Source organism: Excalfactoria chinensis, chromosome 3, assembly GCF_039878825.1.
Source record: "Excalfactoria chinensis isolate bCotChi1 chromosome 3, bCotChi1.hap2, whole genome shotgun sequence".
NCBI lineage: Eukaryota > Metazoa > Chordata > Aves > Galliformes > Phasianidae > Excalfactoria > Excalfactoria chinensis.
The window spans coordinates 53,192,983-53,207,485 of record NC_092827.1 but is presented as its reverse complement, the minus strand read 5'-3'; the positions used below and the strand labels follow the sequence as shown (position 1 = coordinate 53,207,485).

Below are 14,503 nucleotides of genomic sequence, written 5' to 3'. Positions count from 1 at the left end.
AGTTCGTAGATGGCTTTCTTTACACCCATAATTGAAATACACTGAACTTTACTCCCACAGACTCCCATAGGAATATATTTTAGTCCATTCCATCAATCTCCAGTACAACCAAGAAAACTGAAAATGCATCACTGAATCACTTTTCCCCCTCTACTGGACACTCATAGCTGCAATACATGAATATATATATATATATGTATATATATATATAATTTGGACATAAATGCTTCAAATTTCATATCTCTAAATCAGAATGCTTAAAATGAAACTACCTCTTTTAGTCTTGGATCTCATTTTGAGTGGCTTAATCAAGTCTTTAGCGTCTGTCACACGGTGTTTGTCACCCAACACAAATTGCATTTTCAACTAATAAGAATGAAGAATTCCTGGCTGTTAGAATTCTAATGATGGTTAAAGCCAAAGGACAGTGATGTATAGCTGTGAAAACCTACAAGGAAGAGACGGAATTATTTCAACAGATTTGCAGCTAACACTGCTTGCTGCAAGTTTTTGTCATTAGAAAAAGCACAACAGGAACAGGGTGATACTGAACTGTGATCGTGTGTAAACCATCTGGTGCTAGAGATGTGAATTCTACATGGCTTGAGAAACAAGAGAACAAGGTATGCGGGAGATTTGTGTGTGTTATTCCAGATTATCTTTCCTTTTTTATTACTTTTTTTTTTTCATTTCTTTTTAGGGTCCAACATCGCATCCAGCCAAATCTACAGAAGAGCTGTCTTGTGTTTGGAATGGACATGGCACTAATAATGAAACGGGCCTCACGAGTCATAGCACTAAGTAGAATAGCATGCTTCTTCCGTCTCCTTCTGACTTCCTTCTGTGCTTGACAAACATGGGCTGTTCTAGGGAACAACAGAGGCATATTGTTCTTGCTTCCTGTAAGGTGATGTAAGAGCAATGCTGAATGGATTAACACCGATTCTGCATTTTGTGGAAAACTACTTTATTTAGGAAAACATTCATTGTCGTTCTGACCACAGCAAGAAACAATGACCTACTGTATATTGCAGATTAGCAAATATTAACTTCCCCCTTTAAATTAGTCTTTCGTTTGCTCGTCATCTTCCCACCCCATTTACCCATTCCTTATCAGCAGAAGCAAATGCCAGGCATATCTCACTGAAAATGGGAACCTATCGACGCAAACAGAGCTCCCAAAGGTACCGCGGTGACTAATTTCTCCTAACTATTCCAGAACTTATCCTCGTCCTACAGAAGTAATGGAAATAAATGATACAGGAACAGGAGCCATGCCAGCAAGTTGATTTACCCCCAACAAGATCCACTATAATAGATAAAACAGATGGACCTATTGATATGACACAAACATTAATAATGCACAGTGCTACGTTGCTCCATGTTGCAGAGAGGAAAGTGTCAGTCTTTTTTCTCAGCTGAAAAGTGATAGAACATGAGGAAACCATCTCAAGTTGCACCGGGGGATGTTTAGACTGGATGCTGGGGAAATATTCCTTCACAGAGACAATGGTCAAGCATTGGAACAAGCTGTTCAGGGAAGTGGCAGAGTCCCTGTCTCTAAGGTCATAGAATAGCTTAGCTTAGAAGGGATCTTAAAGATCCAGTCACCGTGTCCTTGAGCAAGAAGCAACAAAAATAGTCCCTAGCTAAACAGCAAAATCCCCATCAGTTTGCAGGGACACAAGATGAGGTCGTTGCCCATCACTTCGTTTTATTCATAAACAGGTTCGTCTGGATCAAAACTTATCTGCTGGTGAAAGCACGCTTTAAAATCTCAGGCAAGTCAAGACCCGTTCCATCCCAGTGGCTGCCGACTAACCGGTACCCCCGGCTCAGAGCGCTGCCCGCAGCACGCCAGAAGACAGAGCCGGTCGGCTTTTCCGAGACCATTAAACAGAGCAACGCGGGGTTCCGCCAGTCTTTGCTCCATCTCCGCTGCGGGCCGAGAACCAGACGGCAGCAGTTCCCACCCGTTCTCGGGGGTCCCAGCGGGGCTGTCCTCACACACCCGACTTTCCATCCCAGCGCACAGCCCGGCGGCCGCTGCTGCCTTATTTCTGGCCGGAGGCGGGCCCGGAAGGAGGAGCGCGGTGCGGGGCCGCCCCCGCCAGAGCCGCGAGTAGAGCAGCGCAGCTGTCGCTCGTCTAAATCGGGGGCGCTTGAGAGCAGTCCCACAAGTGGTTCCTGCCCGCGAGGGAGTCGGACCCGGCGGCCGGAGGGAGAGCGAGCTACCGGCGGCGCGGAGCAGGAGGGGCTGTTCGCCAGGTGGTCCATACAGGTGCGGGGGAGAAGGGAGCGGCGTGCCATGGTGCGGGCGGCGGGCGCCGCGGGAGGCTACGTTCGTCTCCTCGCCCCCTGCCGCCGGTGTTAGGCTCCGTGGGGCAGCGCCTCGCCCCAGCCCGACCGCCGCTCCTCTCCGGCAGCTCGGCGACAGCGTGCGGAGATCGCTTGAGGTGGAAAGACGCGGCATGGCAGCCGCCTGACCCCGGCCTCTAGAACAGAACCCGGGACTCGCCGCGGTGGCGGCTCCGCAGGAATGAACGACAGCGGCGAGGGGACCATCAGCTTCGCGGTGCCCGGCCCTCCGGGCGGCGGCGAGGAGGGGCTCGGCCGGCGGGCGCAAGGAGCCGACGGCGGTCGCAGCTTCCAGCCCGAGGTGGCCCCGCCGTGGGGCGAGGACGCGGCCGTCGCTTGCCCCGGCGCGGGCATCGCAGCGCGGGCCAAGGGCGCCGGGCGGCGGACGGCCGTCACCTACGTGATCAACGAGGCGAGCCAGGGACCGCTGTTGGCGGCGGAGAGCGGCGCCCTGCAGAGCCTACGTGAGGCGTGCGAGGTGGTGGGAGCCACGCTGGAGACGCTGCACTTCGGCAAGCTGGACTTCGGCGAGACGGCTGTGCTGGACCGCTTCTACAACGCAGGTGAGACCGCGCCGCCGCGCCCTTCCTGCTGGGGCTTATCGCCTCACCGCTTGCCTGGTCGTCCGCGCAGCTCCGGCCGGGCCGAGGCGCGGCTCCGCGCCGCCCTCCGGCGAGAGAGGCTCGGTCCGGGCGAGCTGCACCGGGCGCTGCCCCCTCGCTGTGCCCCGCAGCGCCGGGGCTGAGCAGCGCCCTGCGGTTCTCACGTCGGGAAGCAAAAGTGTGTCAGATCCTCTTTCTGTCCCCCGCTGACCCCGTTTAGGAGAGAAAGCTGTCAGCGTGCGGCTGTTGGCGCTGCCGGCACTGGTGGCTTGTACCCGCAGGTCAGAAATGAGCTTCACCGTGGTAGAGTGCCGGGATGCCCGTTTTTGCAGAAACGGTGAAGCAGGTGTGATCTGCGAGGCCCCGGGAGCTCGGAGAAGCAGATAGGATGTGCAGCTCGGCAGCCGTGCTGGTGGCACAGGGGTTAGTTCCGCTTCCCCTCCGTGCTGGGAAGTTTGCGCTTCGGATATTGGCTGCAATAAAATACTTAGGATGGATGATAGATTAGCGTGAGTGCCCCGCGCCGTGTCCACGGCCCTGCCTGCTTTCACAGCAGTAACGTGGTAACAGCCTCGTCTGAAAGCACTGCGATCTGAGCTGCTGTGTTGTGATCCACCTGAGCCCATGTTTAGAAACGAGCTCAAAACTTCCTCTTGCTTTGAAATTTTGTAATTAGTAGGTAGATATGGGATAAGTGTAGAATTTATGTATATAAATATATATATATAAGCTTGCTACTTTAGTAAAGATTTCATAAGACTAAAACTACATTAATGTCCTTTTGCCATTACAAAAATAAAATACAAGCAAGTATTTGACTTGACCTGTAATTTTAAGCTTATTTTGTGCTGTACTTCTGTGTATATGAAACACTCTGGCTAATGAGCATTTAAAAAATTCTGGCTGGTGCTGCAGCTTTGTCATCTCCTCTGGAGGAGAGCAAAATAGAAGTACCTGCACTCAGGCCCTGTGCACACAGGACTGCCCAGCATGAACATGTACAAGCCTGCCATTTCCCTGGAACACTGAAAGCTTTGCCTTCTAAGCTGCTGTTCAGGTCCAGGAGGTGGATGGCTTCAAAGCACAAAGTCACATCTTACTTTGTAGCTCTTACACAACAATGTCTGGTGAGGTGAAGCCCTCAAGGGTCAGAGGAGCTGTGTCACAGTTGGAGATAGGAGGCACATAGAGCTTTAGTATAGATCCTCACCACGTACAAATGAGATACAGGACAGGTGAAACCTGAGAGTCTCACCCAGTTCTTGTTCCATCTGTCTCTGGAGCTGTATCACAGTGAGGCTCACAGAGCTAAATGATCTGTGATATTTCTGTACCTCCTCTGTTAATCTCTAGCCCAAGCCGCACAATAGGCGGAGTCTTGGTAGCGCACAGAGGCTTTTCTTGTGATGGAGCTTGGACTCAAAGTGGGCCCCTTTTCCTTCTGGCAGTAGGCGTCTGGCGTATAGTGCTACATAGCTGCATACTTATGTCATAGATCTGTTTCTTTCAATGGCTTTCGAGTAAACTCTCTGAAGGCGAGAACTTTACTTGTTCGTTCAGTACTGTTTGCTTATGGCAATATAATGATACTATTGCAAAACAGGAAAATTACCTTGCTCTACTCTTCTACATTTGTAGCGAAGCTGTAAATGTGAAAAACCAGGATGCATACAGCTCCTGGACTAAGCACAGGATGTAAGAGTTTGCATCTCTTCCCACTGCGTTCTGTCCTGTCCAAGCTGTGATCCAAAACTAATGCTGTGCTGGAGCTGTGAGCTGGAGCTGGTGTTTAGAAGGATCTATGAGCTTTCATGCTTGTCACAACATACATATTTAAGAACTAATTGTTCTCCAGAAACTTAGAGCTAGCAAAAAAAATTAATAATAAAAAAGTTCCTAGGCTAGGAACGGAACAGCCTTACAGCATAGAAGCTCTGTAAAGTAAAAAGCATAAATGAAGAGCCGGAGTAGGGAACAAAATAAAATGGTTGTGAGGAGTGTAATTATTTCAGTTTGGTTTAGTTGTTTTCATTGCCTTAACTGGGCTGTGTGGGGGGAAGCATTTATAAAGAATGTCTGCACACTCCACTATTTAAAGAAAATGTGGTGTATTAAAGTAGCTCAGCATAGCTGAATATCAAATAAGAATTTAGCAGTAAAAATACTTTCAGTTTAGGTAACGGTCGGTTGGTTTTACTCAAGGTACCAAGTTTTACCCGACTCAGTGTAAAGGCCAGTGAAGTCATGCGAGAAAGGAATGATATGATTGGATGGAGATTTGGAAAGTCAGGCTTATTGCCGTGTTTATTGAGGTAGAAGAACAAATCTCTCAAGTCTTGTGATGTGTACGAACCAACTGTGCTTTGCGGGAGGAGGATGGAGGTCATAGGTGTGGTGTGACATCTCTATCCATCATCAGGCCTTCCCTTCTTCTATGTCTTGTTTGTACTTTGTGTAATGTAGTCTGAACTCCTGGTGATCTCTGGCAGAGGCTCACTTCATGCCTTTCACTGCTTCAAAGAGAACTTCAGGAAGCATTAAATAAAATGTAATCTGAGATGTAAATACTCATCATCCCCTCTAAATTTGGATTAGCCAGCTAATAATCTTCTTCTGCTGGCTTCAGTCAACTGATGGTGCTTAAATGCTGAGACATAATTAGCAATGTATGTGACCAGTGAGTAGGTCCTAGCTATGTGTATTTGAACCATTTGAGCAACAGATATTAAGAATGACTCTATTATAGCATTTTGCCTTACACAACTGCAAAGAAATTGTGCTTTAAAAAGAAACAAAACACACGCAAAAAACCCTACCTCTTGAGAAGCAAATGTTGAATCAACCGTAGTAACTGTTGGAACATGTCATACATTTCCTCTTCTCAGCGATAGTAAGGGAGAAAGGGAAAATTTAGTCCAATTTCTGTCAGTACTTGGTGTGTCTGGGGTTGGCCAGCTGACTCAAGAGCTGGTTTCCTCCTTAAAGTGGAAACTTCCCTCCTGCCCCTCCCCCCCCAAGCTGTAAGTTGTATTGAGCTGCTGCAATAGGATTGAAGCTGAATTGCGTGTCTCTCTTAAGTTCAGTTCAATTTCTGAACAATTCAAGAACGCTTATGGAGTTGATTGGAGCTGCACCAGCATATAGCAGAGAAACCATCCACTACGCTGTGTTCCGAATGTTTATGAACATTACTGATTGTTGTTGAATGTTTTTTCTCCATTGTAGCGACACGGTCTGCATATCCTGTTGTCTTTTATTATCTATTACTCAGTTAATTTTGAAAACTGAGCCATAAATGAATATGAACTACTTAAAGTTTCTTTGAGTTTACATAAGCAATTTGTCTTTTTCTACCATGTCTTTTTAGGAAACTTGAAATTAGGATGATTTTATTTATTTTTATTGGGAACTTGTCTTATTTTGAGGTAATTTGTACTTTTTTCTTTCTTTCTTTTTAAGAAATTTGCTTTGACTTGCTTCTGTGCATGCTTAGAGAGACCATTTGTTCAGTATTTTCAGGTGTGTGCTCCTCTTGCATGTCTAATCTGTATGTTTAGGCTACAGAGTGAAGATGTAAAATTAGTTCTTTGGGGGTGATTTGTCAGAATTGCAGTATCTAGCATTTTGAATTCTGTGTACAGTCCCTAGACTGACGAGAATCTGTATTGTCTGATCTCTGTGGTCACTTGTTTTAAGATGGCTTTCAAGCTAAGCAACTTGACTCGTCTCACAGTTATCTCCTTGTGTCTATAATGTTGTGCTATACAAGGGCATTTCTTTTTCTTCACCTTCTTAAGCCCAGGTTTCGTGGATCAGTAGATCTTGTTACGTGATTTATACTGACACTGTTATATAGGGATACTGAGATAATTTGCTGCAATAGCAATGATTAACTAAAACAGAGTTCATCAAATAACAGCAAATGGATTTAGCTGATTATTGTTATTTCTGGAACTCAGTGTCATTGCTTTCAGAATTCATGCAGGCTTGGGCTAGGAATTTGTAGGAATTGTAAATGTTTACAAATGTTCAGGCACACAGAAATGAGGTAAAGCAGTGGAGGGCTGTTTTTCCTTTAGGTACTCTAGATTCCATTATGTTGTTTTTAATGCTGTTTTTAAAGTGGTTTATGGCTTTACATACGTTTCCTGGGTGTTCTGTGATTGTTACACACTGATGCAAACACTCCTTTTAGAAGAGGTATTCTTTTCAAAACAAGCATTCATGTTTTGAGCAGTTGACTTAAATATTTTCTCCAATTAAAAATAAAAACATAAGAAGGAGCCAGCTTGCTAGCATGCAAACTCTTTGAAGGAGCTGGAAAAGTGGTGCCACTGAGAGACAGAGACTCACTGTAAGTTGTATTCTATTTCATGTCATGAAACAATTAGTTTCTTCCACAAGTTACTTGCTGTACTTCCTGACTATTATTTTTTTTGTTGTTGTTTCACTTCTCTGAGTTTCATCAGACGCTTCAAATGCTGTGTGTTCATCCTCTGATTATTCAGCACTTGCATCCGTCACATTGCTTGCTGTTTGGACACTCCCCTCAGTGCTGCTGAATAACCACAACTCTATCTGCAGCATCGCGTCTGGGAAGTCCCTGTTTGGAATGATGATTCTCATTATGAAAGCTGATGAAATTAGCTTTGCGCATTATTCTTCAGAGTTGAGGGTGACTACTAAGAAAACATAAACATCTGGTACTGCTGTCAGCAGAATTCATGCTGAAAGAACTTTGCATTTCAGCAGCGCTGTGTTGCAAGTGATGAGTTGGAGGAAGAAATGCAGATTAGTAATGCTGAGGATGTGCAGAATCAGGTTGATGATTATAGGCATACTCTCAGGATAGATATATCCTGTCTTGTGATGGATTACAAGTACAGAATCTTTGTGTCAAAATGTATAGTCTGTGTTGGCACAGTCATGGGGTTTGGAGAAGAGTGGATCGTAAAGCTCCTTTTGACTCTGGATATTGAGCTCCAGGCTCTGTTAGGAGGAAGCACTGGAATGTGAAGTCAGATGTGTTGGCATGTCTTCAGCATAAAACAGTATTTCATTCTGAAGCTCCAGAATGTGAACTGTGTTAAAAAGAAGACAGATAAAAGTATATTTTGTCTGTTCATAGTTAGTACTACTGGAGAGTTTCTGAATCTTTGAAGAAAATACAGGATATAAAACAGTGTATTCACAACATTTCAATTGCTGGACCAGCTGCAAATTTCGTAACTGGACTCCAGCATTGGTACTGTAAACATTATCTCCATCTGGCTACCTGTCAGTAGGTGGTTGGAAGACTAGTAGCCCATCAGCTTCTGTTTGAAGTAGATGGAACATGCTAGGTAAAGGGTGTGTATGGAGTGGATGTGTGTGGGCCTTGAGACCTGTATCAAGCTCTGCGACTGGTCTGCCACAGCAAATTGTAGCTTTGTTGTACAGTGGGAGCTTCCTCAGGCCTTTCTGCAGGCTGGGAGGCTTGCAGTACATCTGATACGGGGGTCCTGGGCACAGAAACCCTGACATGGCTGGGAATTTCCAAGGGCATCTGTAATGTAAATAATATTAAGAGTGTGCTCTTGCACTTAGTTGATGTTCAAGCTTTTGCTGGGTTATTACAAGTTAATGGCTGTTGAAATGCTACTTTCTGTTAAGTGCATCAGACTAATAGCACTAGTTTTCAAATACTGTGGTGCTGTGTATTAAAGTGTCAGGAGAAATGCAGGCTATGAAATTGTTAGCGTCTCTTAAAAGCTTGTGATGAGACATCATAACAGAGGACATAATGAAAGTATATTCCCTGGTGGAAAAAAGGCTGAATGAAGCTAGGGAAATGCTTTTTGAGAGAAAAAGAAGGAAGCTGATTTTTTTTTTTTCTTTATTTTCTTTTCTAATTCCCCTTCTCCTACAGTCTGCATTTCTGTAGCTCTGAACAGGATGTGTCATACAGAAATGGCTTCTGAATCTACCACAGCCGTGCTAAGAATTTGACTTCTCTTTTTTATCAGTTTCTACAGTAAAGAATTATAGAATTGTAGAACGATTTGTGTTAAAGGGACCTTTAAAGTTCTTTAGTGTCATTTCCTATGTGTCATAACCTGCTCCTCCCACACTCAGGACCGTCCCAGGAATAGAGACACCTTACACTACACCCCATCCAAACTAGCTTTGAACACCCTTAATGCTGAGGCATATACAACCTCTTTGGGCAGCCTCAACCTGTTCCAGTGCCTAACCACCCTTATGGTAACACCCCATCTAAATCTAGCCTTTGTCAATTTGGAACTATTACCTCTTGTCCCATCACTACAGGTCTCAGTGAAAAATCGTTCAAAGGTCTTTCCCCCTTAAGTACTGAAATGTGATGATAAGGTCTTCCATTAGCTGTCTTGCTTGCAGAATAAACAACCCCAACTCTCTCTCAGCTGCTTCTCATAGGAGAAGTCTTTCAACCTTCAGATTGTTTCCTTGTCTCTCCTCTGGACTTAGTATAAGAAATCAGTGTCTTTCTTGTACTTGGGACCACAGGGCTGGATGCATACTCCAGGTGAGATCTCACAAGGATGAAGATGGTGGAGAGAGTCACCTTCCTTTGTTTGCTGGCAATAGTTCAGTTTTCAAGGAGCCCAGGACAGAATTTGCCTTCTGAGCTGTGATTGCATACTGTTGCTTCATGTCCAATTTTTGATCCACCAGTCTCAATGCGTTTTCTGCAGTGCTGCTTTCAATTAAATTTGTATTCAGCCTGTACATTTGGGGGATTTAATTGGGGATTACTCTGGTCCGGGTAGAGAACATTGCACTTGTACTTGCTTTACTTTGTGAGGTCCATTTTCTCAGCTGTCCATCTGCAAATGTGCTGAGAGTGTGCTCCAGTTCATCATCTGTCATTAATGAAGATGTTGGCCCATGACCCTTGAGGGATACTGACTTTCATTTGAATATTGTAACTGTTTGGATGTTGCCATCCAACCAATTGCTTCTCCAACTTACAGACCATCTGTCAAATTTGTTTATTTCAGTTTCTAGCTGTGCCTTGGTTGTCATGATCCCATCCCTACATGTCTCAGCAGCATTCCTATTTTGTTTGCAGGACATGTATCCCTGCTTCCACTGCCTATGTATTTTCTTCATGTTCTTTGTTTTGGCTGGGAGATGTTTATACAACCATATTGCTCTCCTGCTTTTCTTGCCTTATTTCTTGCTCTTGGGGATAAAGAGCTCTTGTGCTTGATAAAGGGCATCCTTGAAGCCAATGTTTTTTAGTTACTATGTCCTTGAAGGCAGTTTCCCACAGGATTGCATTCATCAGTTCCTTGAACAGGTGGAAGTTTGCTTTCCTAAATCTATAGTTCTTAACTTTGGTCTTTGCTTGGCTCATATCCCTTGATCATGAATGCAAATATATATTTGTTCAGAAATAATAATTACTGAGAAATAATAAAGTATTGTTTTAGATATATATCAGAAATAATGTTTACTAGAAAGAGAGATACAAAAGCAGTCAGTGAAGTCATCTTGCGCAGCAGAATGTGTATGGCAGCTGATAGTATGATCAGTTCTGATAACCGGGGAATCTTCCGGTAATCACTGACAGGTAAATATCTGTGAGAAGCTTGAAATTGTTTGTATTCCAGGAGAAAATGAATCTCAGGCTAAGTTTGACATACAAAAAAAAAAAAAAGACTGTTGCTTTTTAGTATATATTCCCTTTTTTTTTTTCCCCCCTCCAGGAACTGAATTTATTCCTTTGATTGGAATGGATATAACCCTCCTTTCAGTTATCAAGAGCTGCTGATCAACTACTGACAGTGGCATGCCAGAGCTGGATTCTGTTCTGAATCATGTCTGCCTTAATGAATAACCTTTAGGATACGCTTAGGTGCAGCATGGGGCTTAGAGATTTCCCACAGACTGGCCACTGAGAATTGGCACTCTTTCAAATCCTACAAGAAACATGCTTTGATTTAAGAACTAGATACTGTGTAAAAATTTGGCTCTGCGTTTCTCTCTTATTGCAATAAAGCAAATGAATCGCTCTGGGGGCTTCCTTGCTGATGGCACTGGTGGATGTCTCTTGCAGAGCATGCTTTGGGTGAGTAGCCAGATGTTGCTGTTAGTGCTGAAGAGAGCTATTCAGCAATGTCTTTACAAGGGTTACATGCAGCTCTTGCATGGAGCTTTGTATGATCTTTTCCCTCTTTATGAAGTACCTGCCTGAAACAAATACAGTGTTGCTTTCTGGCTCACTAGGGCCTGCAGAATGAAACCTATAGTCTGTGAAGTTTAAAGATGCAGGAATTCATTGTCTTCCATCACCTCCCCATGCACTTGATGCGCTTCTGACAGAATTGTGTTCTGTGAGCTGCAGGAGTGCTCAAGTCAATTGTCTGACACTAACGCAGAAAGCTCTGTGATATGGTCTAGGAAGACATCATGATGAACCAAAAGCAAAGGATCAGCTGTTAAGAATTCATTTGTGATTCTGAACCGTGACTCCCATGCTTGGGATAAATGTACTCACTTGTGCTGACACAGGAGCCAAGTGCTTTAACTCCACTACAGAAAGACGTGTAGGTGAAAAGTTCCTATTTCCACTTCTCCGCTTTCAGTACAATTTGTATAGCTACACACACTTTCAAAAGCATGATGGTGCTGTCCTTTCCCTTCAGGAGAATATCTGTGGGGGGAAATATATTTGTGCTGGATGCATGGCTTATTTTCTTGTTTTATTGCTGCCTTTCAGTGCAGTTTCTAAGATAAAGCTTCTCAGCCTTCCAGCAGTAACCTTACAGATGATTCATATGAAAATGGACTGACTTTAATCTGGATGTGTGAGTTCTCACCAGTGGTTCTGCTTCCATGTGTTCACAATAGCGTGGCATGCTGAAAACATCCAGGGTTTTAGTTGTGCATTATGTTCCGTCTTCTCTTGTTCTTTGCAGCTTGTGCAATCAATGAAAGTGACATGTGGCATCTGTAGGGAAGGGCAGAAGCTGTTTGCTTCTTGAACGTAACCTTGTCTTCCAGTTCACAGTTGGGAATAGGAAGTTTCTGCTAAGTGGCTGGTGTGAAGAACTGGGAGTTCTTCCAAATCTCCTTTGGAGTGGAATTTGTTCAGTTAAAATACCATCAGAATTCCTGGGTCAAGTGCAATTGCAAATAAATAAATAATGATACTGTACTGATTGCTTTAAGTGGAAAGTAAGCGTTTGCTACCTGTGTAAATAAACTGAAGTCCTGTTTATTTGTTATTTCCTTTGTTTTCTGCAAAGCTGAACCCCATTGGTAATTCATAGGTAGTAAATATACTTTGTAAGTTACCTGAAGTCTTTTATCATGCAGTCTCTTACAGGTGTTTTCTGTGACCCTGCATATCCATGCAGACTGATGTGTAGTAACTGCTTGCTTTAGTCTATGGTGATGACACTAATTTAAGATAAAATTTATTGATAAATAGCATACTAATATTGAATGAATTTGTTTCAAGCCGACATTATTGTAGTGAAAAGACCATGTCACTTTGCATTCCACAACTGCTGAGTGTACGCTTTTTAAAGAGAGGAACAGAGCTTCATAAACATTTATTTATTAATTCATTTATTTAGAGACTGTATAACTGGAAAAGCCTGGAGGTTTCATTGTATTTCTGCTGGAGTTTATTTTATTCCTTTTATATTACTCAGGGTTGTCACTGAAATTGAGATTTTTTCAGACTTATTGACTAAGAGTAATAACTCTGGGTGTAGAGTGTTGCATGTTGGTAGCACGTGAAAGATCACAATGCAAAACAAAAAAGTGACACTCTCGAACAATCCTGTAAAATTACAGCCTTGGTGTGGCCTTGAGTTGCACCATGGGAGGTTTATGTTGGATGTCCATAGGAATTTCTCCTCAGGGTGGTGAGGCATTGGAGTGGCCCATCCAAAGAGGTGGTGGAGTTACTGTCCCTGGATGTCTTCAAGAAACCCATAGATGTGGTACTGACATTGTTTAATGTGCATGGTGGTGGTGTTGATGGGTTGTTTGTGGTTGGACTAGATGATCTTAGAGGCTTTTTCCAACCTCAATGATTCTGTGGTTCTATGCTGTACAAAGTAGGATGGTTATTATTTAACTTGAGGGATTTCAGTCCTCACAGGGGGCCATACGTTTCCTCAAGCTGCAGCTCTGCTGAGAGGAAGAAAGGAAAACAAAGGTTTTAAGGAATCACTCTTCTCTTGAGAGCATGCTGATGCAGCCAGTGCTGTCATCTTTGAGGAGTAACTAGGACCTTGCAGCATCACCTATTTCTGGTCTGTTTATGTGGGATTATATTACTTCTTATCCCTGGATCAGAGTGAGCACAGGACTGTTCCTATTCCACTCAGTATCACAGAGCCAAGGCAGCACCTGTTACAGCCACACGAGACCATCTCCCATGAAGTCTGAACTTCATGTGACATTGTTGAATCCAGCTGCCAGCCCTGTAAGTGAAGAGAGAGAGGGGGACAGCATATTCATGAACCTTTCCACTCCTGAACCCACCAACATGAGTTATAGGTGGTGATGTGTACAACAGATTCAAAACAGCCTTTCTCCTTTTCGTGGGCCTGATATGAGCAGCACTGTCTAGGGTCAAGATTGCATAATGGAGCCCTGTCCTGCTGGGAAAGTAGCTTACTGCAGGACCAGGCTGGGAGCATATGGCAGAGTTCTCTGTTTGCTGGTAAGTTGTCAGCATCTCACTAACTGGATGTAGTTGCCACTGAGGCTTGTAGCGAAGCTTTACTCTGCTGCACTTTTTTCTTCCCTTTGAGGTTTAATAGCAGAAGTTCCTGGAGTTCTTTAATTGTGAGGCAGTTTTAACTTGATTTAAATACCTCAACACACGTGAGCGTATTTGACAATTTTGAGGAAAATGAAGAAAGTGTTAAAGTACATATTCCGAAAATGTTCCATGAAAAGAAGGAAGAAAATAAGAATTCTTGCCAGTAATTTTGTTACCAGAACCCATGATTTTCCTTTTCCAACTGATGCAAAAGGGCCAAAATGCAAAAAAAGCAATAGGAAAATGAACTAAAAGTAAAACGAGAGCTTCTGTAGCACGCCCTGCTAGATGGGTGTGTAACTGGAAAACTTCCAGTCCTTTTTGTTGCTTAACTGCTTGCATTTTGGCCTGTTTGTGCCTCTGATTTGAATGATCTGGGTTGACAGCCTGATATTTTGTCTCTCTGTTCAAGCACTTTAAGAATGGCTCCAATGGAAAAAATTCCTGGTAGGCAGACATCCCGAGCCTGCTTGGTGGATTTCAGTTTATGCTATGACTAGTTGCAAATCAGCAAGTGCCCGTCTTCAGGATTTAATTAAGTTCAGAGGAAATGATTTATTCTGCACTGAAACTATTGCTTTAGAACTACTGCTGTAGTAACCTCTAGCAGTACTTCTGCAGCAGAGCTGTATCAGACTGCCAGCACTAAAATGCATGGTTAACATGGCAGATTTTCAAGTAATCCTTAATGCTGATGAGGAAATAAATACTAATAAGGCATCAATCACTGTGGTAT

At 43.8% G+C, this 14,503-nt stretch overlaps 1 protein-coding gene across 2 annotated transcripts in view; it reads left to right on the top strand.

Annotated features, from left to right (window-relative positions):
* Positions 1-2,114: 2,114 nt before the first annotated feature.
* Positions 2,115-14,503, top strand: part of MAP3K5 (mitogen-activated protein kinase kinase kinase 5) — a 90,879-nt gene continuing 78,490 nt past the window's right edge. The window contains exon 1 of one of the 2 annotated variants that reach the window (XM_072333159.1): positions 2,115-2,921. In XM_072333159.1, coding sequence (XP_072189260.1) covers positions 2,540-2,921 — 382 coding nt within the window. In that variant the 5' untranslated portion in view covers positions 2,115-2,539. The remainder of the gene's footprint in view (positions 2,922-14,503) is intronic. The other variant, XM_072333160.1, reaches the window with a different exon arrangement.